We start from the raw sequence: 24885 nt of genomic DNA, 5'->3' as shown, positions 1-24885 counted from the left end.
TGTTGCCAGCGGGCTATTGAGCACTCTTGAGTGAAGAAGTCTTTCACTAATCACACACACAGATATATATATATATATATATATATATATATATATATATATATATATATATATATATATATATATATATATATATATATATATATATATATATATATATACAGGGCCGCCGAGAGAAATTTGGGGCCCTGGGGAAGTTTTCTTAACGGGCCCTCAATATGATCAATCATATACTCAGGACCGCTAGAAGCGTGCTCTGGTCATTGAAAATTAAAAATTAAAATGAATTAAATCTTTTAAAAGTCAAAACTATTTAAATCTTTTAAAAGTTAAAGTTTGGAAAAAGTGCACAAAAAATAATGTTAAACACTGTTTCATAATAGAGCTTTGCGAGCCTTTCGACTCGCAAACAAATTAATAACTTCTTCAAAATTAATTTTTATAGCCATTTCGGCTTCAATAGATAAAAGTCCTAAGTCATTTAAACGGTTTTGTGTCATTGTTGATCTTAATACATTTTTTACTCTTTTCAACGTGCTAAAAGATCTTTCTGCTTGGGCAACTGTCACTGGAATTGTGCAAAATAGCCTTATTGCAATTATAATGTTTGGAAATAGCACATCCAGTTTGTTTTTTTTAATTTCATTTAACAATTCAACGGGCTGAAGAGAAATATTTTGTATATTGGCATCATAAATTGATCTTAAATGTAGTATTTCATCTCTAAGATGATCATCAATATCATTTTCATACACATTTTGCAACTTTTCACACTTACTTTGTATTTCTTGATCATTTAAGTCACGAAACAACCATAATACATTGAATAAAGAATCTATTTCTTTTGCTGCATTAAATCTTCTTGTCATATTTCCAATAATGCTATCCATGAAAACATTGAAAACATTAATTCTAAATTCTTCTGCCAGTGTTCTTTTTAACTCGTGTGTTGTTTTTTTTCTTTTAGTAAATTTTTTCCCCGAAAACTCTGTGTTTATCTGTAAAGATGTGCCCAACAATCTACATTCATTTAAAATAGTATCCCAACCATCTCTTATTGTATTTAATTCAACAAGAAGACTTGACAAATTGGTTATTTCTACATCAATTATTGCATTGCGAGCTTGTAAAACAGTACTTCTGTAGTTTATAGCTGCTAGAACTTTGTGCCATATTTTTGCCAGTACTAAGCATTCAAAAGATTCCATATATTTTTTTTATTCTGATAAGATCTGATCGAGTTTCTGACGTTAAGTTTAATTCCAAAACAGCGTTTATTGCTATTTTAATTTCATTAATTTTTTCAGCAAAGGGCTTAACACATTCAATTCTTGCAGACCACCGTGTATTTGACATAGTATGCAAAGAACATCCAGTATTATTTTTTAATATTTCCCATCTTTGTGGGCTACTACTAAATATATTATATAATTTTTGTATAGTGCCGAAAAAACTTACAACTTGAATACAAGATTCTGCTGCATGAACACCACATAAATTTAAACTATGACATGCACAAGGAGAAAAAATTGCCAATGGATTAATTTGCAAAATGCGAGCTTGTGCACCTTTATATGATCCACTCATGTTAGATCCGTTATCATATCCTTGTGCGCGACAGTCACTTATAGGAATATTATACCTTTGTAGCGTTTCAAGAATTAAATTAGCAATATCTTCTCCAGTCTTCTTATTGCAGTCAACAAATGCAAGAAATCTTTCCGTAATTTCGAATTTGTTGGACTTAATAGTAACGTACCGTAAAATGAATGTAGTTTGTTCTATATGCGCAGAATCGGGTGTTGCGTCTACAATAAGGGAATAATATTTCATAGTTTCTCTTTCCTTTAAAATACAAGTTCTCAAGTAATCTGCACAGCATGATATGAATTCATTTTGAATGTCTGTCGATAAGTAATGTACTTGCAATCTCTGCTTTTCTTTTTGTGTCTGCTTTGCGTTTTTTAAATGTTCTTCTAAAAGCGGATCGTAATGACTTAAAAGTTCTAACAATCCTAGAAAATTTCCATTGTTCGAATCTCCAATCAAATGAGTAACACCTCTAAAGGCCAATCCACGCTCAGCAAGAAACAAAATTACATCTAATAATCGTTTTAACAAACCTTTCCACTTCTGTGTCTCATTTTGTATTTGCTTTACTATAAAGCAATCAATTGTGGTATGTTTATTAATATTTTTTTCTAAATTTCGCCACTGGATATAACAAGATTTATGATTTTTAGATTTTTCATGGTCAGGTATTCTGTCATATAATTTTTTGTACCCTCTATTAGCCTGCCAACCATTTTCTGTAGCAAAAATTGATCTTTGCTCATGAAATTTATAAAATAAACGACAAGGAAAACAAAACAAAGCATTTTTAGATTTGCTCCAAACTAACCAATCACGAGGAACTATTTCTTTATTTTTTAAACGAAAGCTTAATAAATAGGTAGGGAATTGACAACCGCGTTTATCTACAGGAAATGTTGTTGGGTGTGGTACTGGGCCTCTTAGAATGGCATCTTCTACGTCTTTTGGTGTTAAATTTACTTTTAACACTCCAATATCGATGTTGGCACAGTCGGTATTCAAAGAAAGTGTCGAAATATCAGATTGCGCGGAAATTCCAACAAATTCCGTTTCATTCCTTGCGCTTAATGGGTCCGCATCAATGTTTCCATTATCGCAATAGTCATCGTTCTGTCTTTTTGAAGAAATTTTAAACCCCAAATTTTCTAGTGTTCTCATACCTTTAGAACTTTCTTCATTTCTTTTTTGTCGCTCTTTTCGTTTTTCGTATCCAGATTTATGGCGAGAAATCATATTCTGTATTTCAGAAATTAAAACGTAGCTCTTTATACAGAATTTATAAATAAATAATGCAAATTAAAGTTTACGAATAATAACATTTTTTTAAAATAATATTAATATTTGAATAATAATATTTTGTATTTAACGCAATTGTAATATTTTTCAAGTTTTAATTTAACACGTATATGTTATTTACAAAATGTAAACTAAAATTAAAATATACGCTTACAAAAAACATCACAAGTGTCTAAAACGAAAATTTTAAAATGCAGCATTAATGAGAGATCAAGTCATACAATCTTTACAACTGTTAACGTTTGAAAAGAAAACTAACAAATGAAAAGTTAACAATGTCGCTCGAAAAAATTCGAATTTTAATTTCGATTGAAATTCAATTGAAAGAAATTCGATTGAAAAAATTTGAATTTTAATATTACAAAAGAAAAATAGTAAAAATAAAAAGAAGCATATTTGTTAAAAACATTTTTAGTCTTTAAGATTTTTTGGAAGCGATAAAGAAGATTTAATAAGTGATGAATAAATTTGACTTCATGAAAAAAAATTATTTGTACACACACGGGGCCCCGGGAATCTTCCCCGTCTACCCCCCTCTCGGCGGCCATGTATATATATATATATATATATATATATATATATATATATACATATATATATATATATATATATATATATATATGTATATATATATATATATATATATATATTAGGCCGGATCATAACTTAAAAAAATTTGGAAAATTTCTTCGGGAATTTCCAGTAATTGGCTCTCAAATACGCTGAATGCAATGCTGCAAACCGTTTTTCGCTACTACTTTGCTATACTTTGTATTTTTACCTTTGAAGTTTTCAAATAAATTAACTTAAAAACGCTCATTTGTTACATAATTTATTGATTGAATTTATAATAAAATTCAAATTATTTGAACAGTCAAAACAATATATCATTAGCAAACGTTGATTAGAAACTATACTTAATTGTTCTTAAATTCAGATTTTGTGTCAAAGTGAGGCATCAACTTGCGGCGCTCCAGTTGAACGCGAATATAGCCATCACGATTTTCATGACCATAAACTTTAGATGCTGATTCAGTCACAGTTTTAATCACACGTTCAACACTTTGATTGTGACATGGAAATGGCTCAATGTCAATAACTATGTCTTCAACTGACGAAAGCCATGCCAATATTTGTACAGTTGAAATACGTTTTGTCAGAACAGGTTCCAAGCGGGGCTGTGTTTGCCAGTCAATCAGTTCTACATAACTAGTCGCTTGAAATCGTATCTCAGGGAGTTGAAATTTTCGATTTGGTATGTCATCTTCACGAGCACGAAGAATTCTCTTCAACGCAAGCTTACGGATCACTTGACGGTTGTCTTTGAGCATAGCCAGAATAATGCTCTCGATATGAGCCGGGTAGCTATTGCGCTTCAAAACTTGCTGAACAATTATTCGATAACGCACAGGAAGAAATCCTGATGTTTCTATCATTTTATAATAGTGTGGAGCAGCATTCCAGCAGTTTGAATGTTTCTTAATGTCAAACCAAACAACCGCATATCAATTCACAATAAATTTAGCCAAAAGTATTAGTTCATTTGATGGATCTTCAGTAGATATATAGAGGCGTAGAACACGGTTTGCTAGTGTCAACCACCTTGCATGATTTAGTCGCCCAGGTGTTCTAGAATTAAATCTATCTGGTACAACACCTGTCTTCACCGCATTAACAATTTCGAAAAAGTACAGTTGATCACTGCTTAACAACTGCTTATTGCATATAATAGGTTCACCAACAAGTATGGCAAAGCTGACTATGGGTTTCTTAACAGACATTGAAATAGACTTGCCAATTGGTCCATTAAATGAATGGGGTCCAGTTGTTGCACCATCTAAGGAGTGAAAAAGATGTCGCAAAGGAAGCTCGTTCAGATGTAAAAGACAAATGGACCAGTGCAGTGGTCGACCAAGTTCAATTTCCATTCTGCGTATAACTCCATTGTTTAAACCAGTATTAACGTTAGTTGAATCAGAACCAATACAAACAAGGTTCGTGCAGTCAACAGTATCAATTATTGAATCTGCAATGGATTTGGCTGATCCACTTGTTGGCGTACAATGATCAACATACTTTGAATTTGGCTCTGATAAAATGAAAGTATGTTCCTCAGAAATCATAGTCTGCCTATCCCCCTCAAGTTTTAAAGTCTGATCTTTCCTTCCATCAAAATACAATCCAGTAATTCTACAATCAGCATTTTTACAGGATGTTCTCAGTAGTTTTCGTTCTCTGCGAATTTTATTCCGATCCACTGGCCCCATATGTTCTATACCAAAATCAACCAGAGTTGCTGATACAATTGCGGCAACTGCTCTATCTGATATGCCAAAACCATCTGCTTGTAGAGCAATATTTTTTAAACAACGGTTTTTCAGACGAGTAGATGTGACTTCGGTATCGACATCTGATACGGAAGGGGAATAAGTTTCGGTGTCAGAATTGTTGTCTGTTTCATTATCTGATTCATTATCAGATGCTTCAACGACTCTGTCACACTTAACTGCAGTCTCTTCCTTTGATAATGAAACAGATTTTCGTTTTAAACGCCTCTTAGCATGTGCGGATTCCTTCTTGTCGATCCCAGCTATTCTGCCAACACGTATAGTGCGTTGATCAGTTAGGAAGTCATGCTCAATTGCTGGCACCTTCAGAACCATTGGACAGCAACAAGACGAAAGTTCTTTGCATTTACACGAACAAATGTCAAACAATGTGTCAAGATCTTTTTCTATTTCATCTTGTTTGACTGTTGCAGACTTTGATCGAATCACTTTCTGAACATTGCCTATTTACTTTTCCAGCTGTAATTCTATGCCTCGAAGACTTATAGTAGGAACTGATGCTTTATCCATATCTGAGAAAGTTTCTCTGCTAGTCTCTTACAAACAGACCGTAGTGGTTCAGTTTCATAATTCTTCTCAGACAAGTATGCTTTGCCTACTTGCTTGTGGGTTGGCAAGCAAAAATTGGGTAATTCACGACTTTCTCCAAAAAGTATATGACGATTCTTTGAAGCTTAAGATCTTGAAATCATTATTGTTTTACAATTTTATAACATATCAGAATTTCAGTTAATTTCTAAAAATACAAGGTAAGACGGATAAATTCTGCAATCAGTTGATAAATGCAGAAATTAATAAACAATCATATAAAAATAGAATAATATAATAATAATAATATAATAATATAAAGTTATAATAGCGTTGGAGTTAATCATATCATTAGGGTTTATTTAGTTAGGTAGGTATAGGTTTGGTTCAATTTCATAACCTTGGGATTATATCTAGTATTAGGGTTAAATGCATGTTTCAGTTAATGCATGTACTAAAGTAAATATACTTAGCATATAAAACCTTAAAACTTAAAAATGCAAAGTATAATCAATTCTTTAGAAATATTTTTTTTGTAAATATTAAACAACACTTTAACACGCCACTTTTCACAAATTCTGAAAAAAATTAATTTTTATGATCCGGCCTAATATATATATATATATATTTATATATATATATATATATATATATATTAACAACAGAAATATATACAGTTATGATTAAATAACTTATACATAAAATGAATACAAGAAAGCAAAAATAATTTGTCACAGTTTTAAAGAATTTAGCAAATCCAATTTATGGCAAACCGCAAGAATAGCTAAGAATTTAATATTAACATAATACGATTTACCAGCTATATATAACCTTAATTTTATTTGACAAAAACTAATGGGCTATTATGTGCTTTTTATGATAAATGAAAAAATATGTGAAATATGAAAAACGAAAACATGAAATATCTGCCGCATTATGTAAGATAATTATAAATTTAAATCATTTTTGAAAAGATTTTGCATTATCAAATGAATTATAAAATAGCTTGGTGAATGAAGGACTAAGCTGGCGAATGAAGGACGAAAGTATTGAATGAAATCAGATCTTGATAAAAAAGTATATTTAAGCTTTTTTATATTTAGCTAAACTTTTTTTAGTCATTTTAAATTTATCCTTACAGGTCTATTTTATCATTCACAGACTTTGTTTACACGAAAAAATTTTCCAAGTTTCCAAATGCGGACAACTAATTTTCTTTATCTTGGTGTAATTTGTTTAGTAATTTGACAAAACATGAAGTAGTTACTTTATCATGAACAGTCTTATTAAACAAATGCTATAAAGTTTAAACTAATACAAAAAGTTAAACTGTAATAAGTTGCACGTCCACTCTTATACGTCCATGCTTTAATTCCTTCCTTAATTGCCTTTTTAATTACGTCTTTATATCCATTTACGGAAGAATGACAAGAACTGTGTGGTTAAAAGTTATTTGGTCTGACAATAAAATCAATTAAACACGCTGTTAAAGTTAGAACTTTTCTCTGTGATGCTCCAGCAAGATCATTTTTAAAATAGGCTTTTGTATATACTTAATCTTATTCTTGTGAAAGGGTGCATTATCAAAGGCTCTTGGAAAGGAAGAGTAGTAATAATGTTTAAAATAGTTTAATGAAGAACAAGAATTTCGCAAGCGGACAGATTACGATTTTAGTTGCCAGTCGTATAAGTAACATCAAAAATCTAGTCTCCTCTTATAGCTACTGGTATTATATATGTTTCCGGATTTCTGCTTTGACTATATGCAAAAGACCAACTAATAATTCAAAGGAGTTTTGAACTACTTCCGTAAAGGGCCTATGGCTAGGTTATTACAAGCACATATTTAAGAGATTTCTGAGAAACTAATCGAATTTAGAAATTACATTGTTCGCTGGTGATAAATTTCAACATGGATAGACAGAGAGGCGGATAGAGAAATTTTAAAGAAACCCACCTTTACATTATAAATGTATAATTGGTAAGTGTCTTCTAACGCTGCTTTCCAAATAAACAATGATTTTCTTGACCTATTATTGCTTCATTAATTTTCTCTTTTTAGCGGCTGTCCGAAAGACATATCCAAAGGATTCGGAGAAGACAGTCCGTAAATTTATTCAGGATGTATTAAAAAACGCACCAGCATCACGAAAATATTAATAAAATTTTATAATCATGTACTCTTTTTTTGTGGATGCTGGGAAGTATTTTTCTATAGTAAATCATGTCTCTTTTTTCAGTTATTGCGTTTGGATAGTTTATATGTTCACACCTTTCTATTTTCTGTCACCACCTTCCAGCCTCCTTCTAATACAATATAAATATATTATGTTGGCAGGAGACTGAAAGGTAAAATATATATATACACACACGACTTTTTAAGCCGTCATTAATACGTGTTAAATAAGATAATATTAAGACGTTTTAGTTAAGACGACTTACTGTATTTCATTTGAGACCAGTATAAGCCGTCTTTAATACGTGTTAAATAAGACAACTTTAAGACGTTTTAAATAAGACAACTTACAGTGCTTTATTTGAGACCACTTTAAGACAACTTAAAGATGTCTTGAACTGGTCTCAAATAAAACACTGTAAGTTGTCTTATTTAAAACCTCTTAAAGTTGTCTTATTTAACACACACAGCCTATTGTAGACCCATAAGGTTTGCATTGAAAATGGAATCCAAGGAATCTGTGATTGAAGAAGATCAGTACATTAAAAGTGAGATAGAAAGCTTGGGTAAGATTTTATTAGAGGTTTGCGGATCTTCTATTGAAGTGAATTGTATTATTGAACTTTATGGGATGGTTCAAACGATATTATCTGAAAAAAATAACTCACACCAATGCTGTTCAGTGTGTGGTTTCTCTCCAAAAAATATGAATAGTCTTGATATTCTTAATATTGATTATACTAACAGAGAGTTCAAATATGGTCTTTCCAGTCTTCATGCATGAATTCGATTTTTTTAGATGGTATTGCACATGGCGTATAAAAAAGAAACAAGAATGTGGCAAGCAAGATCTAAAGAATACAAAGAAAAGGCATTTGTAGCTAAACAAAAGATTCAGACTGATTTTATGAACAAAATGGGATTTGTTGTTGATTTCCCTAAAAGTGGTGGTTCTGGAACAAGCAATGATGGCAATACCTCAAGGCGTGCTTTTGCAGCATATGAACAAACAGCTGAAATTCTGGGTATTGATCGAAACCTTATATTCAGATTTTACATTATCTTGGTAACGCTCTCTTCAGGATATGAAATAGACTGCTTAAAGTTCAAGGATTATTGTTTTGACACTTTTAGACTATATGTGTCCCTTTATCCATGGTATTACATGGCTCAATCAGTTCACAAAGTATTGATACATGGAGATGACATAATTAAAAGCCTTACATTACCCATCGGACTTATGTCAGAGGAAGCTCAAGAGGCTAGAAATAAAGACTTTAAATCTTATCGCGAAAATTTCAGCCGAAAAACATCCAGAAAAGCAACAAATACTGATCTTATCAATAGACTCCTAGTTTCCAGTGATCCTGTTATTTCATCATTGCGTAAATCAACATCACACCAAACAAATCATAAAGCATTTCCTTCAGATGTTTTACAATTACTTAAACAATCTTCAAATGATATTATTGTTTTATAATTTTTTGATGTAATTTAAAATCGATAATGTTTTCTGGCACTATTTTTTGCTTTTATTATTCCTAAAACATTATTCACATAAATACTCAATTTTAATTCAATATAGGGGGGCCAAAAATCCGATAAAATATTCAAATATCAATTTACCACTTTGTAAGAGAGGAAAGTATCCGGTAACTAAGCAATATAAGTATCCATAACAACTAAATTTAAAAAACACATTTTGTAAGAAGTGTGATCTCAAATTGGTACTCATGCCAAATTTAGTGAATATAGCACTTATAAAATATATGCAGATAACAAAAGTAGGTTGTTGCTAAGCAAAATAAAGGTATCGAATGTTAGATGAAATAGACTTGGGTTTCTTAAAGTCGCTGTCTGACTTTTGTGGAAGTAATTGCTGACGCTGTAGTTCGCTTGGAAAAAAACAAGTACAACAATTTTGGAGTGTGACATCATTATGGAAATGTTAGTAAGGAATTATGGAAATCATCATTATGGAAAAGTTAGTAAGGAAATTGAAGGTTGTAGAAACTGACATCAGTTCTAATTTTACAGAGGCGTTAATCTCCAGATACGAAAATCGTAAAAACATTATATGGTACCATTGAGCCTTTATTTGCACAATCCCAATTTTTTAAAAAATAAAAACCACACATTTTTTTACGCTTCCAAAAAGACATTCAAGTTTATGCTGCAAAATTATTTGATCAACTATTTGCAACAAAAGAAAATAGTATCCAAACAAAATCAGATGATCGCGCTAAAAGCAAACTAGAAGAATTATCAGAATCGACATCTTTTTTGGTCGAAATTCAAGAACTTTTATATCAAAATCAATCAACAGCTAAAAAGCTTCAAGAAGTTTTATATCAAAATCAATCAACAGTTAAAAGAATACGAAGTAACTGGTGTGAAATCAGAAGCAGTTTTGAAATTTGAACTAGCCATCTATGTTTTCATCTTTTTAAAATATTTTTAAAAGATCTTCAGAATAAATACTTTTTTAATATTTTTTTTAGTTTTTACTATAGGTACCCCCAAGAAGTCTTTATTACAGAGCACCGCGGAAGGGCATGAAACTGAAACTTCACGCCTTCTTCCTAACCGATTCCGGTTAGAAAGCCATTTATTAGATAAAACTTGTTCGTTAATAGATTGTGATAAGAAAAATATTTAAGTACTAAGAAATATGAAACTATAAATTTTTTAAAAATTTATTATGAATTATAAATCTAAATAAATAAAATTAAAAAAAGTAAATATAAGAAAAATGTAATTTAATTATCAACTAGATAGTTTAATTTTGTGATCAATGCAAAAGGCGGGCATGCGAAGTATGAATTGTTCTTTCTTTTTATATCATATTTTATCAAATTATTTCTAGATATTTTTGTTTATAATATATTTGTCTATATACCTGATCTTTTTTTACATCATAAATTCTTTATATTTTTACGATAAAATCAAAACTAATTATAAATTTTTGGTAGGCTAAAACTTATTCACAGAACTGTATATTGGCATAGGCAGGCCCGCCGCGATCCTTAATGACGCCCGGGGTCAAAATTTCACCAGCGCCCTATCATATCGACCGAATCCAAAAAAAGTTTGAGTACTGTCCGAATGCTTATCTTTTTTTACTGAATTCTAAGGACGTGGGTCGAGGAAGCCTCTAATAATTTTTTTAATATATTAAAAAAGAAATGCACAAATAGACATGTTATTGAACTTTATTTATATTGCAAATAACTGTAAGTTTTAAATGTAATAGATATTTAATGCTTTAAGAGAAGTTTACTCTCCGGGCTTTATTCATAGCAAAATTCGTAAAGACCTCGTCGTAGCACAGACTTTTTGCAAGATCGTGTTTAATAAATATAACTAGGAGATTAGTTAGCCGGTCTTGACTCATAGTAGATCTTAATGTTGTTTTTACTAGGCCAAGCTTACTGAAAGACCGCTCTCCTTCGGCGATGGAAACGGGAATCGTGTTAAAAATAGGTAGCAAAATGCATATTGATTCGAAGAGAGACTCTAGACCTTTATGAAAGATTCCATTTAATAGCTTCATTGAAGTGAGATTTTCTTTTGGACCGAAAAGATTGGCGCGCTTCAGAGTATCCAGATGACGGACCTCTAAAACAAGTTTGTCTTCATCTACATCACTCACATAGATTTGCGCCAAAGTTTTACATTTCTCCTCCACGTTAGGTTGTTCAACTTTTTTTTCTTCACTCGACCTACTATTTGATTCTGAGAGCCATAGGAACGAGAAAATGTTCGTCGTCTTTTCTGCAGCTTGAAATCTGTCTCTCATTTGTTGAATTAAAGTATCGAGAGCGGTGTTGAACACGTTCACCTCAAACTGCTTTTCATCGTTTTCGTAGAAATGAACTTCGTTCCTTGCTTCTTCGTAAAGCAATATCCTCTTCCTTGTCCTTTTTGGAACTAATTTTGACTGAAATCCATAGCTTGCTAGACCGGAGGCAACCAAATGTGCTTCATTAACTAATTCGGGCCAAGAAGATCTAAATCTAGTAAGATCCTCGATAAGAGTCCTCATAAGTTTCATCTCATCATCTAGAGTAATATTTTCTGATTGAAATGACACGCTGACATAATTTGTTGCTTGAAGTGCTTTGAACCAGAAGGTTGTCATGATAATAAACTCAAATGACTGAATCCGTTTCCCCAAAGATTTTAAGTCATTCAAAATATCTCCAGTTAAATCAAGATCCCGAAATTTCTGCAAAGAAAGAAGAATTTCTCTGGGTCGCTTAACCAACGGCTTTACAGCCTCAATGCGTGCACTCCATCGGGTTTGCGAGGTTTGATGAAGAAACAAACCAGTCGTCTCGGTTAAGATTTTCCATCGTATAGGGCTTCCACTAAAAAGATTGTAGAGTAACTGAATTTGGCCAAAATAGTTCTTCATTTCTACAGAAGATTCAAGGGAGTGAACACCAGCTAGGTTAAGGTTATGAGCGCTGCTTGGCATACAGAAAGCTTGAGAATTTCTTTGAAGAATGATCGCTTGTACTCCTTTGTACACACCAGACATATTGGCACCATTGTCGTATCCTTGACCTCGGCAGTTCTTCAGATCGATGTCGTTTTGCTCCAAGACGTCCATAATTAGCTTGGCAATATCTACACCTTTCTTTTTTTCGAGATTTTCGACCCTAAGAAAACGCTCCTTAACTACCCATCTTTTATCAATACCATAGTAGACAAAGCGGAGAACAAAGGCAATTTGCTCAGTATGAGAGACGTCAGGCGTTCCATCGACAAGAATGGAATAGTAAGTTGCCATATGAGCCTCTTTAATAATGGCACCGCGGACAATTCTTCCACACTCTTTGATAAATTCATTTTGAGAACTCCAACCCAAATAATGAGCAACAATTTGTTTAGATTCTTGTTGGCTGCGAGAAACTTCTTCTAGGTGTAACTGAAGAGTCTTGTTGTGCTTTGCGAGTAGCTTTAGAGTTGCAAGAAAGTTGCCGTTATCGTCATCACCAATCATTTTTGATGAGCCTAAAACAAGAATTGTAATTAAACATATAAATCACGACTTTCTGTTTAATTAGAGTGCAGATAAATTAAAATGTAAATATAAATATAACAACTAACGTTCATAAATATACCTCTAAAGCTAAGGTTGCGTGATGCTAAGAAGAGAATTACATCTAAGATGCACCGCAGAATTTCACGCCACCTAGCTGCCTCATTTCTTACCGATTTTTCTAGACTTGAATCGACCCCACACTGATTTTCCATGCTTTCCAGCGCTGTTTTCCACTTAATGTAATAGTCTCGATGGTGAGGATTGTTTTGGTGGCTTTTTACTTTGTCAGCTAACTTTCTCCAGTTTCCATTGATGCCACCATTCCAACGTTGAAGATGCGATTGATTACCAGCCCCGCAAGCTTGCTTGCTTCCGAAAAGTGACCACGGAAAGCAAAGAAATATTTTAGAAGTTGCACTCCAAAACAAGCCAATCTCTGTTTATTTTTTCCCAATTGTGAGTTATTTCGTGGAAAACTGATTCAGGAACCTTAATTTTGTTCAAGTCTCTCGGAAAAGATGAAGGATTTTTAGGAGGCCCCTGAAGAACAACTGCATCACGTTCTACTTTTGACATATTTTCAGCCCACAAAGCAGGATCGTTTGTACTAATTGCCTCAACTATCTTATCTTTATACTATTATTTCAAATAAATATTTAAATAAGTATATTACTTACACAAGCTCAAAATGATTATTAAAAGAATCTTTGCAAAGCAAAATTTACCAATAAATTGTTTCCATTTTCAACTCTTGTTGCCAATATTGTGCTACTTGAAGGAGGCAGTGCTTCTTCTGAGCTCAAAAAATTTTCAAAAGACTCATTTCCAAAGCCATCCTATAGAAAATGAAGTAAAAGATTTAAAAATCTCTTGATTTATATTGCAATAGTATAATGGGAGAGATATATGAAAAAGAAGGTTATGTTTAAATTAATGAACTTACTATTTCAAAAGCGTGACGTGTCTGGGAGGAATTTGTAATAATCAATGTGGAAACAGCAGGCCTATCCCCATCTCCTTTTTTTGTAGCTCGTATACCACAATCTTCGAGCGTACGTTTATTTTTTTGCTCATTTGCTGTCCTATTTGCCGCATTTTTTCTGTTTTGACAGCCAGAATCTTTTTTCTTGAAACTGAACATGTTTTGTTTTTACAAAACAGAATAATTCAAGTTTTATAGCTATTTTTATGTTACTTAGCGAATCTAAATGAAGTCTTGGAATCTCAGTTATACAATGTACTTTAACTTTTGTTGATATATATATGTATGTATGTATATAATAAATATAGATGTACATGTGTTTTTTATAAACAAAGCAGCCATTATTAATATTTTCCCGCAAAAGTTTTGAGTAATCTCAGACTTCCGCATTTGAATTCGGATAATGCTGTATTGCTGAGGCAACAATTCTTAAACTCCTAATTTTAAATTATGTGTCAAGTGTATTGTTACAATAAATTTATATTATAAAATTAGAAGTTTTTCTTTGAAGCCCTGTGTATCTTACTAAAGTAAAAAAAATTATTGTCATATGTGCGCCCCTTCTGATCCTGCGCCCGGGTAAAAAGTACCCAGTAACCCCCCCCCCCCCCCACGCGGCGGCCTTGGGCATAGGTATTTCTGTTGTCAAATTATTAGACCACCATAAACCAAAAAAGAATTCAGTTATATAAGTAAACATTTAATTTTTTGTTGATTTTTGTCCACCTGCTTGTTGACTGTGCAGCTGTATGTAAGTCAAACTGGAGTAAATTTCATCATTTAAATTTTTAGCAATGATTAAAACAAAATAAAAATTATTAAAATTTTTACTTACAAAACGTTTCGCTAAGTTGATTTATAATTCCAGTTAATGTACGATGAACCCATTGCTTACAAAACTTGTAGGTTCCAAAAATTTTAATGTCAAAAGACTGCACAGCAACACATTCACTGAAACAGACAAATAATTTTCAGTTGGAATGTGTTTAAACCACTTCAAGAATCATTAAAAAGAATTCTTAGCTTTTTGAAAGAAGATTGCAAATAATATCAGGAGCTCGGACCTAACAAAAAAACTGCTAAAACCGTTTACAACTGTATAAATTATTCCTTACTCTATGATACAGAACTATATGAAATATATTTGGTGTTTAGCAAAAGCATAAAATTCAGATCATTTTGCTAAATTATTTTTCTGAATTTGCAAACTACTTTGATTTAATTTTACTGCGTCATTTTTAATGCATAAGTTTCTCAAGCAAGTTAATTGTATTAACTAAATATATAAACTGTGCTTTATTATTTTTTATGTTCTGATTATTTCTTGATTATTTCTTGATTATTTTTACTTTCGTTGCACAAATACATTTTCTTGTATTTTCTATTGGAGTATTTGATGCTAGATTCTTTATTCAAATGATTTTTACATGAAATTTTGTTCAAATTGAGATATATTCCAGTTTTCATTAAAGTACTAATTATTTCGAAAATTTAAGTTAATTTTTCATTTTGACATAAACAATTTTAAAAACTTATGAAGCAAAACTTTAAAATCAACTTATTTCCGTGGAGGAAAAAGATGGATTTCAAATTTGCCACCACAGGATGTGGGGACTACTTGGGCACTATCCCAAAAAAAATAGCAGTGAGCCAATGTCGTTACCTGGTAAAGTTTCCTATTTAAATTGAATTCATGATATTCATTAATATTTAGTTGATAGTTGGCATTTTTATTCTGTATTTAAGTGATATGAAACAAAGTTATTTTTTTAGGTCTATGGAACAACTGAAGTGGATGCTGGTAAAGCAATTTGAAAATGATGATGTTTCTAATTAGCTGTTGATATTTTCTGTCTCTAAATTTAAAGAAAAACTGCAGCAAAGTGTTTTTATCTATTTACAATTCATGTGTCAGGCGCGGATCCACCTGTACGCAAATGAACCTGAAGCTTCTGGGCCCCGGCAAAAATAAGGCCCCAAATACTTTCAGTTTTATATCAAATATAATTTTAAAAAATTTGAAAAAAATTAAAGAAATTGAAAATAAGAAAAAAAAAATGGAGGTGTACAATGTCCTTTTTGATTATTTAGCAAACGAATTATCGAAAAGAAGAAGAGTATACAAAGAAATAAATAAGAAATATAAATTTATTTTGAATATAGGAAAAAAAGATCATTCTCATATAGACAGGGAATGCATTAATTATGTCATTTCATTCAACAATAATGACATAGATGCTGGACTAATAAATGATTGTACACAATTTAGGTAATATCTTCAAATTACAAATAAAGAAAAAGAAACAAAATGTTCCAGTATGCTTAAATTAATATACGAGAGAAATTTGATACAGATGTTTTTCCAAATTTATATACCGCATTAAGATGTATACCGCATATATTAAGATGTATACCGCAAATTTATATACCGCATTAAGATATATACCGCATTAAGATGTAGATGTTTTTCAAAATTTATATACTGCATTAAAGGTATTTCTAACTTTACCAATAACCAGTTGTTAGGCCGAAAGAGCATTTTCAAAATTAACATTTATTAAAAACAAATATTGCACCATTATGCTGGAAGTTAGGCTTAATTATCTTTCAATTTTGTCAATTGAAAATGACTTAAAAAATCAGTATCTTATGATAAAGTAATAAGAGAATTTGCAAATAAAAAATGCTGAAAACAAAAAATTTAAATTTTGTTATGTTTATTGTTATTTTTATGAATTAAAATGAATTTATAGTTTTTCTTAATTTTATTTGTGTTTCATTACGTTTTACTTATATTTTGGTAATAAGCTTTTGGGGCCCAAAAACTCACTTAGCTTCAGGCCCCACAAATGATTAATCCGCGTCTGTCATGTGTAGTGAAATTCTTTTTTTTTTATATACAACTCTTGTAATTTGTAAAAGTAAATATTAAAAACAAATTGTTTTTGGTTTTAGGAGGAAAAGCAGGAATACTTGCATCAGTCATGTTTGCTGCCAGAATATTCAGCAGGTAATTTTTTTTTTTTAAAACCTTTTGAAAATTCGAAAAAAAGATTTAACTCCTCACAAAATTAAAAATTCTGATTGCAATTACTAGTAACATGCAAAATACTCTTTCTTTTAAATAGATGCATTTTTATTTACGATTCAAATTAGAATAATTATAATATTTAAGTTTTCTCAACTTTAACTTTTCTGAAGTTAATCCATATTCGAATGCATCAACTGCAGAAAAATATGTAATGTTTACTGTCAGTACCCCTGAAAAACCTTTATTGTTCATATATTATAAACAAGAAAGTCTTTGGAAAATGATATTTGTACTATGGAGTTGCATTTTGATTTAGTTTAACGTAACATTGAATAAAAAATTGAAAAAAACATTTTATTGCCATACCAATGCAGTAAATCCTACTTGACCCCTAATAGTCATACCAAGGGTATGACTATTAGGGGTCAAGTAGGATTTACTGCAATCTCTTTAATATTGTAAAAAAGAAGTTTCTGGATTTTATGGTTAGATTTAGGGGTGGAAAGTTAATCGGTATTTTGAATAAATCGATTAACAATTAGTTTTAGCTAAATTAATCGATTAATCTTTTAAATTTTGATTTATTTTTGAAAATGAATTTTTACGAGTTACAAAAAGTAAATCGCTACTCATAAAGATTTCTTTTCTCTTTTTTCGTTAGATATGATCTTAAAAAACGTAAGTTATTAATATTATCATCATTTAAACTAGTTCGTAACTTAGTAATAAACAAACCAGTAGTTCTAAAACTTCTTTCTGCTTCTAAATAAGATGGGGGGAAGGTTTAACATAGCGTTGTAAGTTTTTTCTAAAAAGCATTACCTTTTTCCAGTACTTTGAAGTACTGCCATTTTACGTTTAATACAAGTCAAAATTTCTTAAAGAAATGAATTACATGTTTGTCCTTTAGCTTCTCCTATTGATGAAGTTGAAGGTAATGGAACTTCTGCTAGTTCTTCAGCTTTAGTTTTTTTCTCATTGGTTTCATATTAGAAGTGGTTTTTGTCGCTTTTGAAACAATTTTGGTTAGCAAAATTTAATGTTTGTGCTCTAAATGAGTCAAGAAACTTGAAGTTGATGAATAGAATTTTAGTTCAACTGAACAATGTTTGCAGTTGAATATTGAATTGTCTTTATTTTCTGATAAAAAATGTGTCCAAACTTCAAAACGAATTTTTTTAGACAAGATTTTAAATGGCGACCAGGCTATTTGTACTACCGTACTGAAAAACAGTACAATCTCTGTAATTCGAATGTTATGGGGAAAAGTAAAAGTTCGAATTAGAGTGATTTTAGAATTATAGAAAGTTGACTCTTCTTAGTTGCATTTCACGGTGACTTTACATTTAATCGAACTAAGGAGGTTTTCAAATTATGGAGATTTGAATAAGAGAGATTGTACTGTATATTATTTGTTTACATTTCACAGTCGTACGAGATAAAAGTTTGTTGTCAAAAAAAGCGAGATTTTTTTGATTTTTAAAACGGCTTTAAAAATTAAAACGCTTAAAAAATTTTTTATACATATTCGATTAATCGTTTGGAAATTAATCGATTAACGATTAATTTTCCTTAATCGATTAATCGATTAATTGTTAATTGGTTACAACCCCTAGCCTAGAAAATCACTATTGATATTTTACAATACAAAACCATGTCAAATGCTTGTTTATAAAAGGTTTCATATTGTTCTTTTTAATGTGTATTTTAGTGCATTAACATAGTGTAGGTTTCGCTTTCTAAATTATTTTCAAAAACTGATTGAAACTCTGATGAATTTGTTTGAGAATTTGTTCATTCCAGTAACCGAAGCCTAAAGAATATTAATCAAGTAAAATCAAATTTAGTTAATGAACAGTTTTTGTAAATTATGTAAGTTTCGCAGGTTAACTGTTGAAATGACTTTGATATTGCTGCTTGCTTTCAAACTGTTTGAAGCTAAAGCTTTTGATACTTTTTAATATGAGGTAAAAACATTTTTTCCTTATTTGTTCAGTCAAGTCAAAAGGGCCATTATAATAGTTTTGAAGACACTAGAATCTTTGAACTTTTTGCATGCATATCTATCATCTTTTTCTAGTATCTCTTGGATTTTATTGTTATTCTTACTCAGGTTTTTGGATGGTTTACAGAAAGTAACTTTAAGGAATCCCTGGCTTCCATTTACATCTAATTTGATATCAGGTTCATTTTTTTGGAAGTAGGTAACTTACCTCATTATTCTCATTTACTTCTAATAGCAATGAGAATTCATCAACATCGAACAAATTTCCAATCAGCTTGTTGCTCTCGATCAGTTTAGCATTGAAACCAGATTTCATACTTCCATCCTCCCTCACTTCTCAGAAATTGTGCAACTTCAATTCTATTGCGATTAATTAGAAATCATATCAATATAGTTAAAAAAATTGGCTTTAAACTCATTTAAAAAATCTTTTTTTAACAAGATTTTTTTAACTGCAAAATCTTACTTGCTATGTAGCTTTAAATAAACCTTGTTCAATTCATCCAAAGAAAAGAATGGGTTTCTAAGTTTTCCTTACAATAAGTTGATATGGATCAAAAGTCTTAAAAGCTAAAATGTTATATAATTCATATGTGCTCAAATATTTGACACAAGCGAACAGAACTTTGTCTTGTATTTTAGGGGATATTGGTTTTACAATGGCTGTCTAATTCTTTTGTTTATAAAACTTTATACAAGAATTCTTTGTCCTGCATATACAAAACAATCCTTACATATATGGCTTTCTGCATTTTTACTTGAAATATCTTCAGCTTTAAATTTTAAATAGTCATAGGTTTAAAAAGAAGTTAGATTTTTTAATGAAATATGGAATCTGTTAATGAATTTTAGTTAATGATGGAACAAAAAAACAATTTTTTCAATTTTAGATGTAATACTATGAAAGCTTTGGTTAGCTCAAATTACCCTGGCTTTTTGCAAATTATCTTCATTAGGCACCATTTTCAAAATACTAGAAATTGTCAGATGCCTTTTATTTACCTATTTTGAACAACGAAATTTCTGGGCAATCCGTTAAAATATGTGATTTCTCTCTTGGCTTCTGGTGAAAAAAGTTGCTTTTTTACATTATTGAAATGTAAAAATGTCATCTAATTAAAACAAAATTAAATAAAACAATATCTAGGAATGGTTTGCAAAGCCTAAGAGCATCCTCTTATACATATGTGTCTAATTTTTCGTATACATATAGTCAGTAATTTTTTTATTTTGCTAATGTCAGTTTTAGTATATGAAAAAATTTAGATTATTTTGCTTTATAAAAGCGTTTTTAAATTTAAGGTGTTTGTTTGGTTTCCTTTCTTTCGTAAAAAATATGCTGTCTGTCTGAAGATACACTATTTTAATATTTTCTTATTTTAAACAACATTTTTTCTTGGTTTGGAACAATTGCATACCAAGCAACTTCATTAATGATCTTTAAATGGTTAATTATTTTCTGTGATATTTAGCAATAAGAATTCATAGACTGAAATCCAAAAAAAGAGGTTTAGTATAAACCCTGCTGAAACTTGATGCATTTTCCCAAAAGAGACTATCAAAAACGATACTCTAGGTCAGAGTACAGTTCACTCCAGCAAGTAAAGGCTTATTGTAGCAACGACATTATTTCTAAAACGCTAGACCTGTGGTCAAAACTGCACTAAGTAAATTTTAGTAATTAAGTGCAGTATAAACAGGTAAATAACTTGCGAGCAGTTTTAGGGTACAGTGGAGTAGGATAATATTAGGACTTCCACACTGTTGTAAAAAATGACCAAAAACTACTTTGAGCTGACCCGAGAAAACCGCTTTGACAGGGTGAAACTACAATGTTTCCTGACTCCAAAAATGTAAAATTTGAAATCTAACTATTTCGTCCGAGAAAATAATTTCGATTTTTAGTTTTTAGTACTTTGCACAATAGGGCGAAATGACAGCTTTTCAAATTTTGCATTTTTACAGCGTTCAAAAACTCTTCAAAATAAGCATTTATTACTCCAAAACATAACTGTCTAAAATTCACTTGAATAATAGTTTATTCTGACACGACTGATATAGTTTTTCATTAACAAGATGGAAATAATAAACACTTTCTTAAATAATTCTTTTAGTTATTCTAAGCCAAAACATAAAAACAACCTCTTGATTCTAAACACATAAAGAGCAAATGGTACATAAAATAAATTCTTCTCAATATTTGATTCTTCACAAATGCTTGCTGTTGTAGTCTACAACACATGAAAGAAGCCTCTTTGCATACTCAGGATGATTGCGGTCTCTTTTGTATCTCTGCCAATGTGAGCTGAAATTATGATGCATTGATTCTGTTGCCTGCTCACTAAAGATCCCCAAGGGAGCCCTTTTGATCTCAATGAATTGCTTCACATGGAAGAAAACAGCATAAACTTTTGGAGTCACACTGATGTTCATGATTGCCAAATATGAGTCTCTGAAGCGATCAATTTTTTCAGAAAAGTCATCCTCCAGAACCATACCAAAACATGCTGTCACCACAGACTTAAACTTTCGAAGGGCATCAATGATTTTCAAGACTTGAAAAGCAGACTCAGTCTCTGCAATTCTTTGAAGGAGGTCAAGATTGCTGAGAAGCTTGTGACAGGCATTCCCTGCAAACTGCCCACCATGGTATGGTTCTTGTTGAATGTGGAGAGCTGAGGGCCACTTGACAACATTGGGCCAAACTTCTGTCATGGCTTTGTAAATGTGATTGACCACACCAAGGAGAAGATGGAGTTCCATTGGTGGTATGAGCTCCAAGATGAGTTTGTTTTCAGAACCAGATAGCAAAGGCTCATGCACTACATTGCCAAAAGATCTTGCCTTTTTGATATAACCACCAGACTTAGCAAACTCTTGATAACAGGCAACAAGTGAGCCTAGTGTCCTCAAAGATCCTGATTGAGAAAGATGCTTTGATTCTGTGTTGCACCAAGAGCAAGGGTGAGTACTTGCATGGCTCTGAAGGCCACAAAGGATGTTGGCAAGTTTCATGTCGCATGAGACAACAAAGTTGACTTTGTCTAACTTGATTAAAGACAAGATCTGCCTCACATTTTCAAAGTTTTCTGGTAGTCCTTCTGATAAAGCCACAAGCATTTGACGCTTTACACTACTGTCTTTGGCAGTCCTCTGAGTTAAAAGTTTTTTCCGTGGTGGTGACCTTGAATCACAGTGAGAATCCAACTCCATGATGCCAAGAGAAACTTTCAGAAATCCTCCACCTCCATCAATTCCCAACTTGACAATATGATTCTGGAAAACTCTTCGAGAAAGCAGGACTTCATTCAAAAGCTCGGCAAGATCCTTGCAATGCACAACCACAAAGTCAGTGGAGTTACTCTCTGATAAAACTTGGATGCTGGTTTGAGTAAAAAACTCAGACAACTGTTTGCCAATGGCTTCAAACTTAGCTAGAAAACTAGTCTCCACAATCTTGGTGTCACTGACTCTGTTGCTCTGTTGATGGTTGATGCCAATTTCTTCATGCCAAGGTTGGACAGTCCTGTGTTTAGCTGAACTTGTACAAGATCTTCAGTTTTGATGCTGGGTTCAGGAAAAAGAGCTCTTGCACTTGAGCTTCCTAAAAATGAAATTATATTAACACTTTTTGTAATTTTAAGTTTTAAAATTAAAGGTATTCCCTCTGAACCTGCCATCTTTATATGTGTATGTAAAAGTATCACCTGTTTTAACTCTAAGTGGTGGGCCGCCTTTAGGATGCGATATTTTGGCAGTACCACCAGGTGTGGAAGGTTTAGTAGAGATGACTTGAGTAGCTATTTGCTCTGCAGCGAGTGGATCATCAGTAGCTAGCTGCTTGAGATTCTCTCTAAAAGTGAATGGAGTGCACTGATGTGGCAGACCTCTTCCAACTAGACTCAAACAATCACCACATCTTTGAGGGGTACAATCTTCCACAGGTTTAGAATAGTCCACTGGGCTCTTCTCATTCAACTTCAAATGTCCAACTTGACAAATAAGACAGTTGCAACCTTGATCTCTTGTTGGTGGTCTAACTTTTATAGATGAGAAAGGAAACAAAGGTGGCAGGTTAACATCTTTTCCTTCATCTTTTCTCCGAAGTATTGTTCGACATGAGTCACAAATGCCTCTTGGCACTCTGGTATCAGTCAAATCAAGACTTGTATGGTAATGCTTGAGGATCTTTTCAACAAGGAACTGTGTCAACTCTCGAGAGCACTTCTTCAGACACAAGACACAGACAGATTTCCGACAATCTTCATGATTTTTTGAAAAATTTGGCATTTTGAAATTTTTCTCACACAACTGATAAGTGAAACACTTTAAATAAACATGTTCACTGCCATTTCCCGGATTTTTTAGCTTGTTTACAATTTTGATGCAAAACTTAAAACAAACATGTTCACTGCCTATTCCCGGAATTTTTAGCTTATTTACAACTTTGATGCAACAAAATGTTTATAATATAGTTCAACCATGAAATTGTAGGTAAAATTTTATCTTCTGAGTTAAAATAAATACAAATTATACTTGCTATATAGACTGTTATGTTTTAGAGTAATAAATGCTAATTTTGGAGAGTTTTTGAATGCTGTAAAAATGCAAAATTTGAAAAGCTGTCATTTTGCCCTATTGTGCAAAGTACTAAAAACTAAAAATCAAAATTATTTTCTTGGACGAAGTATTTAGATTTCAAATTTTACATTTTTGGAGTCAGGAAACATTGTAGTTTCACCCTGTCAAAGCGGTTTTCTCGGGTCAGCTCAAAGTAGTTTTTGGTCATTTTTTACAACAGTGTCCACCATTTGCGTAAGATATAAAATCTGGTCCATTCAAGATTCGCTATTCACTGACTGAGGAAGAAGTTCTTACAGGAATTCAAACGTCTATTGAGGATCAAGGATCACCAACTTTGGATTGCTGCTGATTAGAGCAAAATAAATTGAATAACATAAGTCAGTTTTATAACTTTTTATTGGATTATTTTACTTTTTTTACAAAGATCATATAGCTTTAACTGTTATTGTTTTTGGTCAGCAATTAGAAAAAATTAACTCGATGAGATGGCGCAAGACTCAACTGCAAATAACCGTGATATTATGTTGTTTCTATGAACATTGAAACAACTTGACTCTTTGTTAATTGTTCAGCAGCCGTTTTTCCGGCATTCCACCACTAAAACTTAATTGGTACAAAAATTATGCATCCAGAATGAGTTGCTCTCAGACGAATACCAACTTTCTTTTCAATCTCCTTTTAAGAGAATGAATTATGTTTAAGTAAGGCTTCTTGCCCCATTTTTTTGAGCTTGGTTCTTGTGAGTATTAGAAATACAAAATAAATTATTCAAAGATTTAGAATGAAACGTACGAAAGTTAATGTCATAAAGCTGCTAGGTATGCAAATGCTGTCTTACAGTAAAAAAACAAACATTGAAAACATGATAAAATATGATAGAACATTTGCATCATCAGACTGCAAGTACTTTGTATAAAAGATAGAAAAACAGACAAACTTACCTTTGAGTAAGTTGAAATTACAAAATTTTTGTATTTTTCAGCTACTAAAAATCAAACCACTATTGCTAACTTGATCTAAATGTAAAACTAAAAATCCCATACTTCAACCTGAGAAACCAATCAAGTTTAAAGGTGATTCTAATATTTCTCCTCCACTGAACATCCATAATATATTTTTAAATATTGTAACTTAGACAAAGTATTGAATAATTATTGTCAAAATGTGGAAGAAAGTTATCTCTTCTTATGGCCGGAAGTTGTCTTACAGTTACAACACTGATGTTTGCCTTTTCTTTCAACTATAGATGGGCTGCATAGTGGAGTATTTTAGTTGAAAAGTTGAACAAAATT

At 31.7% G+C, this 24885-nt stretch overlaps 3 protein-coding genes and 2 pseudogenes across 3 annotated transcripts; all 5 read right to left on the bottom strand.

The window, feature by feature from the left end:
- Positions 1-374: 374 nt before the first annotated feature.
- On the bottom strand, positions 375-2895 carry LOC145188716 (zinc finger MYM-type protein 1-like). Its single transcript, XM_090094400.1, has 2 exons — positions 1323-2895; positions 375-1186 (listed from the first exon to the last, which is right to left on the bottom strand). Exons 1-2 carry the CDS (start codon positions 2824-2826, stop codon positions 375-377), a joined length of 2316 nt encoding a protein of 771 aa, XP_089950526.1. The 5' UTR covers positions 2827-2895.
- A 1499-nt stretch (positions 2896-4394) lies between these two features.
- Positions 4395-5157, bottom strand: LOC149886471 (uncharacterized). Its single transcript, XM_090094399.1, has one exon. The coding sequence runs from the start codon at positions 5154-5156 to the stop codon at positions 4395-4397; it is 762 nt and encodes a 253-aa protein (XP_089950525.1). The 5' UTR covers position 5157.
- A 6049-nt stretch (positions 5158-11206) lies between these two features.
- Positions 11207-13179, bottom strand: LOC149886470 (zinc finger MYM-type protein 1-like). The gene is made up of 2 exons (XM_090094398.1): positions 13071-13179; positions 11207-12960 (listed from the first exon to the last, which is right to left on the bottom strand). Exon 2 carries the CDS (start codon positions 12947-12949, stop codon positions 11207-11209), a length of 1743 nt encoding a protein of 580 aa, XP_089950524.1. The 5' UTR covers positions 12950-12960; positions 13071-13179.
- Positions 13180-13452: 273 nt separating this feature from the next.
- Positions 13453-14132, bottom strand: LOC149886469 (uncharacterized; annotated as a pseudogene).
- Positions 14133-21217: 7085 nt separating this feature from the next.
- On the bottom strand, positions 21218-23349 carry LOC145195280 (uncharacterized; annotated as a pseudogene).
- Positions 23350-24885: the final 1536 nt, after the last annotated feature.

The sequence above is a fragment of the Hydra viridissima genome, unplaced genomic scaffold, assembly GCF_058129835.1.
Source record: "Hydra viridissima isolate aposymbiotic clone 2 unplaced genomic scaffold, HvirCarnegie_v1 scaffold_7, whole genome shotgun sequence".
In the NCBI taxonomy this organism is placed as follows: Eukaryota; Metazoa; Cnidaria; class Hydrozoa; order Anthoathecata; family Hydridae; genus Hydra; species Hydra viridissima.
The sequence above is the reverse complement of the archived record's forward strand: the minus strand, read 5'-3'. Positions and strand labels throughout refer to the sequence as shown.